This window comes from Eulemur rufifrons, chromosome 10 (genome assembly GCF_041146395.1).
Source record: "Eulemur rufifrons isolate Redbay chromosome 10, OSU_ERuf_1, whole genome shotgun sequence".
NCBI lineage: Eukaryota > Metazoa > Chordata > Mammalia > Primates > Lemuridae > Eulemur > Eulemur rufifrons.
In genome coordinates, this window is record NC_090992.1 from 3718037 (window position 1) to 3732274 (window position 14238).

A 14238-nucleotide genomic window follows, 5' to 3' on the forward strand; every position below is an offset into this window, starting at 1 on the left:
TCTGGGTCCTGAATCTCGTTCCTTGTTTGGCTCAGCTCTACGAAGTGCAAGTTGTATTCGTGTAAAACAGACAAACAAAAAAGTCCTCAATAAGCAGGAGCTTGTATGATAAGGAGGGAACTAATTTCTGGGAAGTCTACATGGTATTGGGATGAGATCTTGCAGGATTAGAATCTCTTTTCCTGGAGGCCTTAGAGAATAAACCACACACCTGTCTGACCGGGGTTGTTAAGCAGTAAGTCCACCCTGAACTCAGGGATGAACGCATGGAGGAGGGTTTGGAATCTTCTGAGCTTATGTGAAGAGAAACCCCCGGGGCTGAAGCCCAGCCCTCCTTGGTCGGGAAAGTCTCTTCTCTCTTCTCCTCTCTTCAGCTTCAAACCCGACATTACTCTGGAACATCACTTAGGAACTATAGCTCAACGCAGCTCTTTCCTGGGAGCAACCAGCGCCATTTGGCTAAGGATGGTCGTCATGTGTTAAATCAATACATAGCTGGGCTCGGTCTACTTATTTGCTTGTGGTCAGTGGACCTCAGGTGTAACTGCTGTTCTCATTTTAGGACTTCTGTGTAACTCTCTTGAGGCCTCTATGGCCAGTCTTTCCTCAAAGATGACCATTTTTATTGTTTTATTCCCTGGAGAAAAATATTATTACATCACTTTATCCCAGCTTCAATTCCCCACCCACTATACACTCATTGCTCTTTGTGGGTGAAGCCATCAGCGCGTGCCTGAGCCGATCAGGAGGCCGACAGCCCCCTCTCTCCCGCCCCTTCCGGCAGAGCCTGTGCATAGAGAACAGCTGCATCGCCGCCCACGACAAGAGGGGGCGCTACGGGACCCTGTTCACCATGGACCGGGTGCTCACTCCCCCCATGGGGACCGTCATGGATGTCCTGAAGGGGGACAGTCGCTTTAGGTAAGGGCTTCTGCCAGGCAGTCATGCCGGGCAGGGCGTGGGGGGCCCCAGCTGTGTCAAGCTGCCCCCATCTCCGGGGTTCAGTTAACACTGTCGCACACTGGAGCGACCTTCCAGGCAGGGGCAAAGGGTGAGGGTCACTTCGAAAGCCTGATCTGGGAAGCAGAGTTACTGCTGGGGGTGTGACCCTCACGTCCACGGGAAGCAGGGCAGGGGCTACGTTTTTATCATTGAATCTCGAGGAAAACCTCCCTCTCTCCTAAAGTCCCAAGTGAGCAGAGAGCGCCTGGCTTGGAGGATGTGACGAGTGTCTCGCTCTCTGGCAGTGTCTACACGGCAGCTGAAGCCCTCAGTCAGCGTGCCTGCTTCCTTGCCTGCCCTCTCCGTCTCTGACGTGCTCGTTCACCCCTGGGTGCTTCCCTGTCACTGGCTTCAGCCACCTGCCTGGGCTGGAGACCCCGAGCCTGCTGCCCGCCCCGCCCCCCAGAACCACATGCCCAGGCCCAGTGGTGCCTCTGTGCTTTCCTCTCCTTCCCTGCCCTCCAGTCTCTGACTCCCGGCCACCTAACTGGTCTTAGCGTTCACACCTGGTGGGGACCAGACTGGAATCGTCCCCCTTGTGCACAGGGAGCGCGTGAAAGCCGAGCGGCGTGCGCTGCGGTGGTCTGGGCTCTGCCCCCCCAGTGGGGAGGGACTGGAGGAAAATGCCCCCGTGCCCTGCAGGCAGGTGACGTGTTCTGTGTGTGCGTCTGCAGCATGCTGGTGGCCGCCATCCAGTCTGCAGGGCTGACGGAGACCCTCAACCGAGAAGGGGTCTACACGGTCTTTGCTCCCACAAATGAAGCCTTCCAAGCCTTGCCGCCGGGAGAACTGAACAAACTCTTGGGTAAAGACCGACTTACTACATATTCCTGCTTTTCTGAAGCCACATTCCGTTGGGGTTCCTGCAGGAACCAGCTGGCACATCACAAAGGGGTTGACTCAAAGGGATTTAATGACGAGACTGTTTGTACGAGTGTGGGCAGGATTCAGGGAACCAGCAAAAGGTGGTGACACGCAGGCAGTAGCCGCCGGGGAAGCCTTTACCACCCCAGGCCTTGGGGCTGAGAGGGTGCGGGCAGGAACCGGGGAGGGCTGAGCCTTGGACAGAGGGCGCAGGACAGAGGCCAGAGCCATACGCAGCCACTGTTGGAACCATGTCAAGGGGACACTGAGTGTCCCAGCCTCCCCTTCCTCCCACACGACAGTTGCCCACGGGGCCCCTGTTAGTGGATTACAGGGGGTGAGGACACCTGGGTGACATAGTTCGCAGCGGGCAGCCTCCTGGGCCCCCGGCCAGGCAGAGAAGAGAGGAAAGGAGCTGAGGGTGGGAACGACCAGCCCGTTCACTGAAGCGTGCTTTCCGCTGGTGACCTGGGAGGACAGTGATAACGAAGCCAGTCACCTGCAGTAAATGTCCCTGGGGATGAAAGCTTCCCCTGGGAATCTAGTTGAGACTATCTGGGAGGCAGCCTAGTGGCTAAGAAACAGGAGGACGGTCAGAGTTCCTCGCTCGCTGTGTCGTGAGGTCCAGGGTGCTGCGGTGCGAGGCACTTGTGCTCCAGCAGCAGCAGCTCTGATGACGGGGACGCGGGCAGGAGCTGCAGTGCTTGGCTCTGATGCCTGCCTGCGAGGGACACTGCCACTGTCCCCCCAAGGTTAGTCTGAGCAGGAGGAGGAAGGACCTTGGCCAAACCTCGGGGCCCGTGTTGCCGATTGCAGGCAGCTCCGAGGTGAATGCTTGTCCTGTTTAATTTTCTGTATTGCTGAATGAAGCCTGTGTCTGCGATGCTGACGTCCGTTCCCGAGGGAGAAATTCCTGCTGAATGTAAACTTTCCATCCTCTCTCTGTCCAGCTAGAATGGAATATTCCCCAGGTGGCCTGAGCCTGCTCGGCTTCCTGTTCGTTTCTAATTGTGCGGGAACAGAGGAAGGGCATGAGGAGAGCTTCCCAACATGCCTTCCGCAGGCCTGCAGGCACCCGTTGGGGAGGGAGGGGGGTCCAGGAGCTGCAGATCTAGAAAGAAGGTGGCCCCTTGAGCCCCGGAGGCTAGCTTAGCTCTGCACCTCCGGGCAGTATTTTTATGGAAGGGGAACTTTGTCAGCTCCAGGTTAGGGAAGTTTGGAAATCACTTGGTACCCGGTGGCTCCATGCCCTGGAATTTGTCCACAACCACTGAACTCCCCCAAATGCTTTAAAACTTCCTCCATTCTCAGTTTCAAGATGCTGGAAATTGCCATCCAGAAGCCCTGGAGAAATTCAGCCATTTGGTGGGTGACGGGAGCGTCAGGGATGAGAGGGCAGCTGGAAACGTTAGGAATCGCTGCCCACACTTAATCTGGGAAATGCCTGTGCACCTTTATGGGCAACCAGATGCCTGGCCCAGTGGCCAGAGACGCTGATGTGGGCTGGAAGGAATGCTGAGCCGTGCCCGGGAGGGACCCCGCGGAGGGAACACCCCCTCAGCCCTGACCTCATCGGCTCCCTGGCTCCTCCACCGTGCAGCTGTTGACTCTTTCAAGTTCTCCTTTCAGGAAATAGCCGTCTCAAACAGAATATGCATTTGAGGGCAGAATGTGTAAATATTGCACTACTGTGTTATAAACGCCGGGAGCCACACTGATGATGAAACGTCCCAGATGCCGGTGCTGGAAAAGTCCCTGGCTTTCCAGGCAAATATTTAGCTCATGGAAACATGAGTCATGCTCACAGAGGAGTATGGATTAACTCTTTCCCGGCAGCCGGGAGCCCCGCAGCCCAGAGAGTACGTGTTTAACCCAGCAGCCTGCCTGCTGCGGGGGCAGATTCGTGGCCGTGGCCACGTGCCTTGTGTCCACTGACCATTAGGCAGACGGTGGGTCACAGAGCTGGGCACACGCTGGGTGCTCCCTGAGTGCTCATTACCTGGGCAGGGAGCTCTCCATCTCAGGGGTGACTGCTTGCATCTTCTCCTCTGGGCCCCCCTTGACCATGTAATTCCCAACCTTGGGATTAACTCTGTCCCCTTTTCCCACAAACCTGCAGGAAATGCCAAGGAACTTGCCAACATCCTGAAATACCACGTCGGCGATGAAATCCTGGTTAGTGGAGGCATCGGGGCCCTGGTGCGGCTGAAATCTCTCCAAGGTGACAAGCTGGAAGTCAGCTCGGTGAGTGTGCCTGCCACCAGGGCTCCAGGGCACAGCTCACCCCTGGCATTAGACACAGACACAATCTTTAAGGTGTAGCCTGAATCTCTGAGTACAATTTGTCCAAAGAAAGAGAGAAAAGAGAGAATAGGATCTTCAGGGAAATCAGGTGAGACTGTAATTAGACATGAGTGAGAACTTCCAGATTTGCAGGGGAACAGAGCATCTGATTTGGCATCTGGGACAGGCAGTAGATCTTCCTTCCCTTAAGGAGATGGTAGGCAATTACCTACGTGGCTTGCAAGATCAATGCCCTGTCCTCAGCCCACCCCCAAACCCGGGGGTTCCCTGAGCCATGCTGTGCAGCAGACCCTCGCAGCAGACCCTCGCGGGGGGCTGTTTCAGGGCTGCCGCCTGCTCCATGCGCCGTCCCTTGCTCCGCTCATTGACACTCGTTCCATGCTGCAGCTGTGCTCAGCATCCCTACCCTGGAGGGAGAGAACAGACAGCTCAGTGTCACAAACCTCTTTTCTGCGCTGGCCAAGGCCTCTGACCTCCTTTTGGAGGCCACCACTCAGGGGGGGCTGGCCTCTGCCCCTCTGTCCTGACCTCCAGCCACCCTTTGCTCACCGGATCCTCTCGGGAGCATGGGAGTGACTTGTTTGACCTCAGCTGGCCATCCGAAATCTCCCAGCATCTGGTTTCAGGGGCTGGGGTCCTGTTTGTCCCAGGCTTCAGTGCCCCCTTCCCCGGGTGTCTGTTGCATGGGCCCTTCAGGAAGGCCTGAGGCAGATTCACCCCGGGCGGGCCTCCTGCGACATCTGGAGTGGGCGCCCAGGCACAGGGAAGGAGCTGGGGCCTGGCTCTGCCCCCAGCTGTCCCGTCTGCTTAGCTTCCAGGAGACACTTGCCCTCTCTTGAGTCTCAGTCTCCTCTCCTGTTAAACGGGACAGTATCTACCGTCCTTGCCACACGCTGTGAGGACTGAGTGGCAGTGGCCGTGTGCTGCAGCCACTCCAGGGTTAGAGCGGATCCCCAGACTCAAGGTCATTCACCAGAGCACCCCGACACTTCCGCAGGACCTGGCAGATGTCAGTGTTCGGGAAACGCTCGCTGAATCCATAAAATAAACATTTTTGACATTCAACAACCACTGTCCATTTTTCTCTTAGAAAAACAACGTGGTGAGTGTCAATAAGGAGCCCGTGACCGAAGCCGACATCATGGCCACGAACGGCGTGGTCCACGCCATCGCCAGCGTGCTGCAGCCGCCAGGTACGCCCGAGTGTCCCGTCCCGCCGCCTGTGCAGCTGGTCCTTCCCTGCGCGTGGCCGCTGGTGCTCAGGAGAAAAGCTGAGCTAAGCGACATGCAATTGCGATGGTCGCCCTGTGCCCGCGTGGGTGGCATCCCTGTGGCTGACGGAAGGGTGAACTGGGAACTGCTGGTTTCGGAGGCAACACAATAAGGAAAGCGAGGACACACTGCTCTTTGCAGCAGTGCCCGGCTGTCTCAGCTCCCTCCAGACACAGCCCCATCGTCATTGTCATGTACGTGTGGACGCTGGTCACGTGGTTCCAGCACTGCTCTGTAGCCTCTCGCCTTGTGTGCCCTTTGCCTCCAGCACACTTGAACTTGAGTCCCGCCTCCCTCCTCACGTGTGCACTCACCCTTCTTGGAGCTCTCCCATGGGCCAAACGCCACCATGAGCCATGACAAGCTGTAGAGGAAACATTTATTTGAAATGCCAGCTGGAAAGCCCACCGGTGCCTCTCAGTAGCACGCTACGGATGACGCGCTAATGGTTTCTCTCCCTTACTAAGGCTGCCTTTTCTTACCTCTCCAGCCACCAGACCTCAGGAACGAGGGGATGAACTTGCAGACTCTGCACTTGAGATCTTCAGACAGGCCTCAGCATTCTCCAGGGTACGTTGCCTGTGAGGGTTGCGCCTCACCGGAGCAGCTTCGGGCCTCTGCAGGGCTTTCCAGCCCCCGTCTCCCTTGGCTGCCCCCTGGGCTCTCTCAAAACCTCTCCCCACTCCCACTGGGCATCCTCAGCCCCAGCCTGGGTCAAATTCAGAGAAAGGAACCCCGGCAGCTCCAGCTTCCTCTGTGGGCCAAAGCCCAGGCCTTTGCACAGGCCTCGGAGCTCTGGGTCAGGGGAAGCCACTGTTGGTGAGAAGAGGTGCAGCTCGGAATCCGCCTCTCTGAGTCTGTCCTACAGTGGCCTGGCCTGGCCTGGCCTGGCCTCGCCCGGCCTCCGAGTGGCTCGTCTGTGTTCTGTGGCACTGCCCGTCCTGGGAGATGCGGGGGCTCTCCTGGGCAGCGTGTGGACTGGGCACAGGGACACTGAGCCAGCTGTGGGTGTGGAGCCTCAGCCCCACCTCCCTCTCAGAGCCTCCCCGACTCCTTCTGAGCTTCCTCTCCTGCTCCCCAGCTTGCCCAGGGCCCGGGAGCCCCACTCGGGCTGCTTTGCTGCTTTGGGTTGGGTGGAGCCTCAGGAATGTGGGCGCCTTACGGAAGGTTTGCATTTCCAGAGAAGAGGCTGCAGGGTGCGGTTCTGAACCCAGAGGCCTGGAGCTCTAACATGTCATTTCACTCTTGAACAGAGGAGTCTCCATAGTGGCCTCAAGAAGGGATCTTGGCCCTGAGCCACTGCTCCTGAGAGCCAGCCTTGTGCAGTCCCAGGTCCCCCAGCGCTAGGCTCGGGGCTCAGTGGGAGAGGCTGGCTTGGGGGTCTCCCAGGAATGTCCACCTTAACCCCCACTTGACAGGGGCTTCCTCACCTCCCTGGGGCCCATCAGTTCCACTTTCCCCTTCCCCTTCCTCTCCTGGCCTTTTTTCTGAGTAGGGGTGGCAATGGGCAAAGCCACTGCCATAGGCAGGCACAGGTATAATTTTCACTAGAAAAGCTGACACCTTGTGTTTCCTTTCAGGCTTCCCAGAGGTCTGTGCGACTAGGTAAGTCGGGCTGGGTTTGAAGTCCTCGCAGACCTGTCTGAGCCTCACCCCAGCAGGCCCGAGCCTGCCATCTGCTGTGTGCAGATAAGAACATCAGGGTGCAGGGAAACAAGCCTGGCCTTTGGGGTCAGTGCAGCGGGGTGCATTGGGGTCAGACCCAGAACACCCAGTTTCCTTCTGCATGAGACGGAGATAACAAGAGTAATGACCTTTTAGGGTTGATGAGAGTTTTTGGCTTTACGAGCCTGGGAATACTGCACAGGGGCTTGGCAGGAGCCCACGGGGAGGACGTGACTCCAAGCTGGTAGATGTAGAAAACCCCAGGACATCAGGCATTGAGTAAGACATGACGTTTCACAAACCAAAAAGCACCGTCTCTGTGCAAGAGCACTCGGCCCCTGCCCCCAAGGCCCTGGCAGCGTCCTAGACAGACGTGGGGAAGTCTGCATCTCTTTTACCTTCCCAACTTCTCTTTCCAGCCCCCGTCTATCAGATGCTACTCGAGAGGATGAAGCATTAGCATGACGAACGCCGCAGTCTGCACCTCGGCAGCTCCCCGCCAGTTTCTCCCAGTTTGCCAAAGAGACTGCTTGAATGTTTCTGAAACCGGATAGCACACTTCAGCGTGCATGGGCCAAACCGTAATGAGATCTGAGCCTCGGGCGGTCAGGGGGGAGGGAAAGCGATGTACCTTTTTATTTTTTTCTTCTCCCTCAACATGGCTGTTAATCCACTGCATGCAGAACCTTGGATGTCACTGCCTGACATTCACTTCCAGAAAGTCCCTGTCCCAAACATGGGATTTCGTGCCTATGCCGAGTGCCTGAGGAAGGGAGCTGCGGTACCGTGGGGCTCACAAAACGTGAATCAAGCAGCGCAGCGTCATGGGAAGTCCTGGCACGGTTTTTGTAAAGCTCTTGCGCAGCTGGAGAAATGGCATCATTATAAGCTGAGTTGAACTGTTCTGTCAAATGCGTCTCACATCTACATGTGGCTTGGACGCTTCTGTGGGGCCCTGTCCAGGTAGAAAAGCAATGGTAGGTAGAGCATGTAGAGCACAGATCCCCCAAGTGTGACGGCGCCATGGTGTGTTTGTAATAATAAAACCAAAGAAATGTCTGCCCCACTCGCGCGTGGTGCGGTGTGCTGGCCTGGGTGCCCGGGAGGGTGCGTTTCTGTCCTCAGGAGCGGCCCCTCCTTCCCGCATCAATTCGGGGAGGAGCCCTGTGAGGGCAGGGCTGTGGGGGGTTCCGGCAGCGGCCCTCGACACCCAGACGGCACGTAGGGGGTTGAACTGAGTCTTTTCTGAACTCCTTTGCATTTCGCCATTCACCAGCACCGGGCTTTCAGGTCCTCGGTGTTTGCTTCACCCAGCACGTCACCCCCTAATCTCTCTGAAGCTTCTGCCCCCCAGCACTATGGTCCCCTGCCTTTGTGTCGGCCTTCTGAATCCCCAGGACTACCCTGTGAAGTGGTCACCAGCACAGTCCCATTATACAGATGAGAAGATTGAGGCTCTGGAAAGGGAGAACCACTGGGAACCCACGTCTCCTGACTGCCAGGGACCCCCCATGTGACAAGAGAGCAAGTTCAGGTTTTCCAGGCCTGTCCGCTCTGTGACAACCCATGTTCACATGCTTTCCCTGCTCCTTCAGTCTCCACCTAGAATGTCCTCGGCACTGACAGGCAGGATCGTGTGGCTGTGGTGTCACTGCTCCCTACCTGTGTGGCCTTGGGCCAGTCACGTGACCTCTCAGGGCCGCCTCCTCTGTAGCAGGGAGATGCCTGTCACATCTATGTGGGCCTGTCACGAGGAAGAAATGAGATGACCCATATGAAATGCTGTGAGACGTTAGGTGGCCTCACTGTTACCGTGCCATGCAGGACTGCTCAGGCCCGGGGCAGCTGCGACCCCTGTCCCTGTGTTTCCCAAAGGAGAAGGGGACAGACCCCCACTTGCCCACAGCCCCTCTGCCATGGCTGATTCACTGCAGCAGGTGGAGCTCGGTCCGATTCCTGGACCCAGTGACTCAAGACGTGTCCCCAGCCCGTCACCGCTGGGGACAGAGTGACGGTGGAGGCGGACACAGTCCCTTCCTTACATAGCTCCCAGCCTGGGGGGATACAGACATGACATCAACCCCTGAAAGTCATTCATCCATTCGTTCCACAAATATTTGTTGAGGGCCACCTATGTGCACCCCCACATTAGGGCCTGGGGGACACACATGTCCTTGTTCCCATGAGGCTTCCCTACCGATGGGGAAGAGAATCGTCAGTCCGCTGATGGCACTGTGGTTCTGTGGCAGACAATGAAGGGAGCAGATGAAGGGGCACCCAGGAGCTCCCAGAGTTGGGGGAGAGGAGAGAAACGGAAGGGACATACCTGGAGGGACGGTGTCCTGCAAGGTGAGGCTTAGCCATATGCGTGCACCTGGTCCCGGGACGCCCACGGCTCTGCCCTGCTCAGCGGCCTCCCGGGCAGCCACGCGGGCTCGGACTGCCAGTGCTGGCCTCGCCGTGCTGGGTGTCCCGCAGCTGTGCCTCGCTCTGAGCACCCAGAATACGCACCGGGGCCTTCCCAGGACACCATCAGAACCTGAAGAGATGACTGGTATAACTTTTAAAGATGCTTAAGTTTAAAATAAAAACCACCACAAAACCCCTTATAAAAGCCAAATGCTAAAATGTGTGTTTAAGGCCCTTCCCACTTCTCCCCTCCACTTGTCCCTGCCACCCCCGACCAGCCCTCGCCCCAGCCCCCCATAAGAGGGGCTCCACTCTGCTCTCTGAACTCTCCCTGCAGAGTCCTCCTGTGGCTAAGAACCATGTACACCCTTCCCCGCCCAGCCAAAGGCGGTCAAGTTCCCTTTTTGGGGTGCTAAACACCCACGCCCCTTCTGTTTCTCATGGAGACCCTGCTGGGTGCTGATCAGGGCTGCCACCTGGAGGATGGGCCCCTGGGGGTCAGGGGTCAGCCAGGGTACTTCCGGGGCTGGTTGACTGGGGGAGGGAGTCGTGCGCTGTCCCGTGCTCCAGCCCATCAGAAGGCCAGAGGGCAGCTGAGCCTGAGGAGGTGGCCCAGGCCTCAGCTGAGTCCTGACCTCTGAGCCCCAGCCAAGGAAGAGGAAGGGGAGGGAGGGGGGAGCGGGGCTCTGGTCCACTTCTCTCTCTGCTGTTGCTCTGGGACTGCAAGGCCTTCTGGGATATGAAGAGGACTGCACAGACCCTCAGCGTTGGGCCCAGAGACCTGCGGGACAGGGTGTGCCTTCCCCACGCAGGAGGCAGGGACTGTCTAAGCCCGGACTCGTTGGCCAGCTGCGAGGCCAGCTCAGCTAGGGGCCAGAGTGGCCCACTGCACTGGGCTGTGACAAGCACCGGCTTGTCTATTCCTTACACCAGTGCTGTGACATGGGTGAGGACTGTTAGAATTCTCACTTTACTGCTGCGGCAATGAAAGTTTAGAGAGCTAAGGTAGTTTGCCAGGTCACAGCACAGGAACACAAACCTGGCCCATTTCTCTCTGGAGCTCACACTCTCAACCGCTGCCCCCTCTGCCCAACCACCCCGGGGTCCAGTGAGCTGAGCCCAGGCAGCCCCAGGCAAGTAGACGTGGGTGCCAGTGTGGCCAGAAAGGGCTCAACCCCCCAGCCCTCCTGAGAAGCCCCTGCAGGCCTGATATCTGCTTGCCCCGCCTGGACCACAGCTCGGGAGGGAACCCGTTACTACCCGGGATGCCCGGCTGCGTGTCAGGAGAGAAGAGACAGGAAAACAAGCCTCTGTGCTGGAAACCATGATCCGCTGTTGCGCTCACAGCGCGGCTGCCTGGAATACTGTGCTCAGGATTCTTTCCAGAGCCAGGAGGGAAAGCCATGGAATGAGGGATGGGCCGGGGCCCCGTCCAGAGAAGTCAAATGGGGCCGCCTTTGGCCATCCCTTCCTGGCGAGGAAAGAAACACATCCACCCAGAGAGCCCGTCCAGAGACTAAGCGGGAGGAGGCCGGCTGGAGTCTGGGTAAACCTGTCCCACACATGCACGCACACTCACACACACCCACCCACGCACCCCACGGGTGGGGCGGGGACTCCGGGACCTGGGGGAGGAAGGCGGCAGCCCGCGCTGCGGCCTCAGGCCTGTTGGCGGGGACCCAAAGCCGTCTGCACCTTGCCAGCCGGGCAGTCCCGCCAGGCCCTGCCTTGTGAGCTGGCCATTGGTGGCAGAGGTGGGGGAGTTTACCGGGGCCTGCCAGGAGGAGGCGGCGGGGAAGAGAATGGGGAAGAGAATGCACGTGGGGCCTAGAGAATAGTGCTCAGAGTCTCCGCCGCAAGTGTGAGAGCGTTTTGTGTGGCTACCGGGGAGAGGGGAGAGAAAATTCCTCCGGTGAGAGGTCCGGGGGCCGGAGTGAGAAAAGAAAGGGCAGGAGAGAAGGAAACATTTTCTGGTGTAAGGGCTAGAATGGGCGCCATCTTTCAGGGATCCAGACCCCACAGGTACATGAAAAACCGGAAATCCGCTGGTTCAGCCTCATCCTTCATGACCACATCAGAGGCCCCTCCTTCCACCCCCCTCACCCCCTGGGCCCCGTGCACCCGTCACTGCAGCCCTAAGACTCCTCTGGGGTAATTTCCCTCTTCCTTGGTGGCCTTCCCTGCTCGGGGTGAGCTGCCCAGAGGTAAGTAAGAGCTCCGTCCGGCGCCCAGCACAGGGCCTGGCAGGCAGTAAGTGCTCCGCAGGGGTTAACCCGCAGCCTGGCTTCCGGAGAGCAAATGGCCCCTTCACTCCACAAGGTGGGCTCAGGCCCCTGTTCTCTCTAAAAATAGAAGAGCACACACTCGATGAAACTTTCTGGGGGGCTCTCGCGCATGTGGGTTGGAGGAAGCCTGCACCCAGGCTGTCCCCAGGTCTCTCTCAGGAAAGCAGAGGGGCCTGCAGGTGCCCCCACCCCCAGGGAAGGCCTCTTTGGCCAAGAAGGCTCCCTGACTGAGAAAGGGCACCCGCGGGCCAGCAGGCCCCGGCCCAGGGCGGGGAGAACACTGGGTCTGCAGAACATACAAACGGCTGCCCAGTCACACTGCAGAACGGGTCACTTCATCTTGAGCAGGTGACCCCACCCTCTAACCCTTTGGGGAAGTTTCCTGCTCAGAGGGTTTTTCCCTGCTCCCAGGATCCTCTTCCCCCGGTTCTATCAGAAGGAAGACAGAGGGGAAAGACTTGTAATTAGATAGCCTCATTTGGGCAGAAATGAGTTTTTGAGTGAACAGATGGAAAACTACTCTCTTCCCCTGTCAGTGGGGCCAGTGAGTCCCTGTGGCTTCTTGGCCACAGCCCATAAATAATTCAAGTTCAAGGAAGCCATCTGCACGCAGGGACCTTTCCCCAGTGACAGCTCTCCGTCCGGCTCCAGCGGGGAAAGCCCTGCTGGCGGAGCTGTTCTCGGCCGGCTCTGGAGTGGAAACGGCTTGGCCACTCCTGTGGTGGGGGAGGGGAGGAGGGCCAGGGACAAGCACCCCCGGGTCCTCAGTTCTTCAGTCGTGCAGGGGCAGCCCCTCCCAACATGCTGAGAACTAAGAATAAACAGGGTCCTCCTCGCAGCTTCGAATCCCAGCCCTACTTGGAGAGGTATCACCTACATTCCAATTCTATTCGCCTCCAGCCTAGATCAGAAGCCCCTAATCCTCCCTAGCCGGGGCTCCTGATGAAAGCCGTGGACCCGCCCCTCAGGAAAACACACAGGTGTCTGCAACACGTGCGGTTTGGCTGGAACCTGCCCCTGAGCCCCCACTGGAGATACGTTTCACACAGACCTGATTCTGCGGCACCGTGTGCGCCCGGCAGGCAGCCAGCAAGCGCTCTGCCCCTAAGGCATCCGGCTTAGACGCTGCTGCACGCAGCAGGCCACGGAGAAATGCAGAATGACAGGGCCTTTCAGCCACAGCCCGGTTTCTTTGCCTGCAACGGGCATGGAGGCTGTTCCTCAGTGGCACAGTGGGGGCCCGACAGCAAGAGAGGGAAGAGAAGGGCAATAACTGGGTGTGCAGGAAAGGCCCCCAGACAGAGCTCAGGGTGCCACCCACCCCAACAGACGTACGCGTGGACAAACCCTGTGGATGGCAGGACTGTAGAGGACCTTTATTCACAACACGAAACTGTCAACATCAGGAAACGAACGAACACCGGTGGGAAACCCTGGGCACTTAAATAACATGGAACCAGCTTATCTGTGGTTTATCATTTACATACTCCAGAGAATTCAGCCAGGTAGTAAATCCTCAAAGGCATTCATCAATGGCCTAGCCTTTTTTGAAGATCATGGCATTTATACCAATGAATGATTTATTAATAAAATAAAAAAGCCCTTTTCTCATCTTTCTAATCAGATTTTCAGCTTTAGGAAAATCATACTTGTGAATTTAGTTCTTATTTCCTAATGTGTCTATCATTTTCTTTTTAAGTTAACTTTTTAATCCAATTTGAATTTGATTGACTCTACGATGGAAATTCAGAGCCCTGATGAATTATGTCACCTCACAATTTAGCCCATCATCAGGAATTTATCACTCACTCATTGCATCGTTCTGCCTCCTTGGAGGTAAGTTTTATTCTCACTGGCGAGCTGGTGTGGCCACGGTTCCTGTGCCTTTGATCTACATACCTGTGCTCACACCTGCACCGCACCACTTAAATTGGTGTTAATTTAGTGTCTTTTAATGTCTCACTTAGATCTCTTTGCTTTGGAAGACAACTTTTTTCTTTTTACAAAATTAACACTTTCTCCTTGCAAAAGTTTTAGAAAATGTAGACAAGCAGAAAGAATAAGCGAAAGTAGATGATCATGATTCTGACCGTGACAACCATTGGCAGATCACTGACGCAGACCCTTCCAGATTTGGTTTTTGAGAAAAACGTGAGCACACATAATATATTGCAATCTTCCTTCATTGTGCTGTAAGTCTCAAAATAAAAATAAAACGGGCATTGCGGGAGGCAGAATTTTAAGTAAGATGGCTTCATGGCTTTCACCCCTTAGTGTTATTTTCTTGATGACAAAAAGGAGATTACCCAGGTGGGCCCAATCTAACCCCACAGCCCTTTAAAAGCAAAGGGTTTTCTCTCCAGCTGGTGGCAGAAGTGGCAATCAGAAAGCTTTGAAGCCTGGGAAAGGCCTGCTGGGAGGTGCTGGTTTGAAGACG

At 56.8% G+C, this 14238-nt stretch overlaps 1 protein-coding gene across 1 annotated transcript in view; it reads left to right on the plus strand.

Annotated features, from left to right (window-relative positions):
* Positions 1 to 8167, plus strand: part of TGFBI (transforming growth factor beta induced) — a 30855-nt gene extending 22688 nt beyond the window's left edge. Inside the window, exons 11-17 of the mRNA XM_069484071.1 lie at positions 785 to 921; positions 1677 to 1807; positions 3986 to 4110; positions 5261 to 5363; positions 5933 to 6012; positions 7023 to 7047; positions 7527 to 8167. Of these exons, the coding sequence (XP_069340172.1) occupies positions 785 to 921; positions 1677 to 1807; positions 3986 to 4110; positions 5261 to 5363; positions 5933 to 6012; positions 7023 to 7047; positions 7527 to 7567 (642 nt within the window). The 3' untranslated portion in view covers positions 7568 to 8167. The remainder of the gene's footprint in view (positions 1 to 784; positions 922 to 1676; positions 1808 to 3985; positions 4111 to 5260; positions 5364 to 5932; positions 6013 to 7022; positions 7048 to 7526) is intronic.
* The last annotated feature ends 6071 nt before the right edge of the window (positions 8168 to 14238 follow it).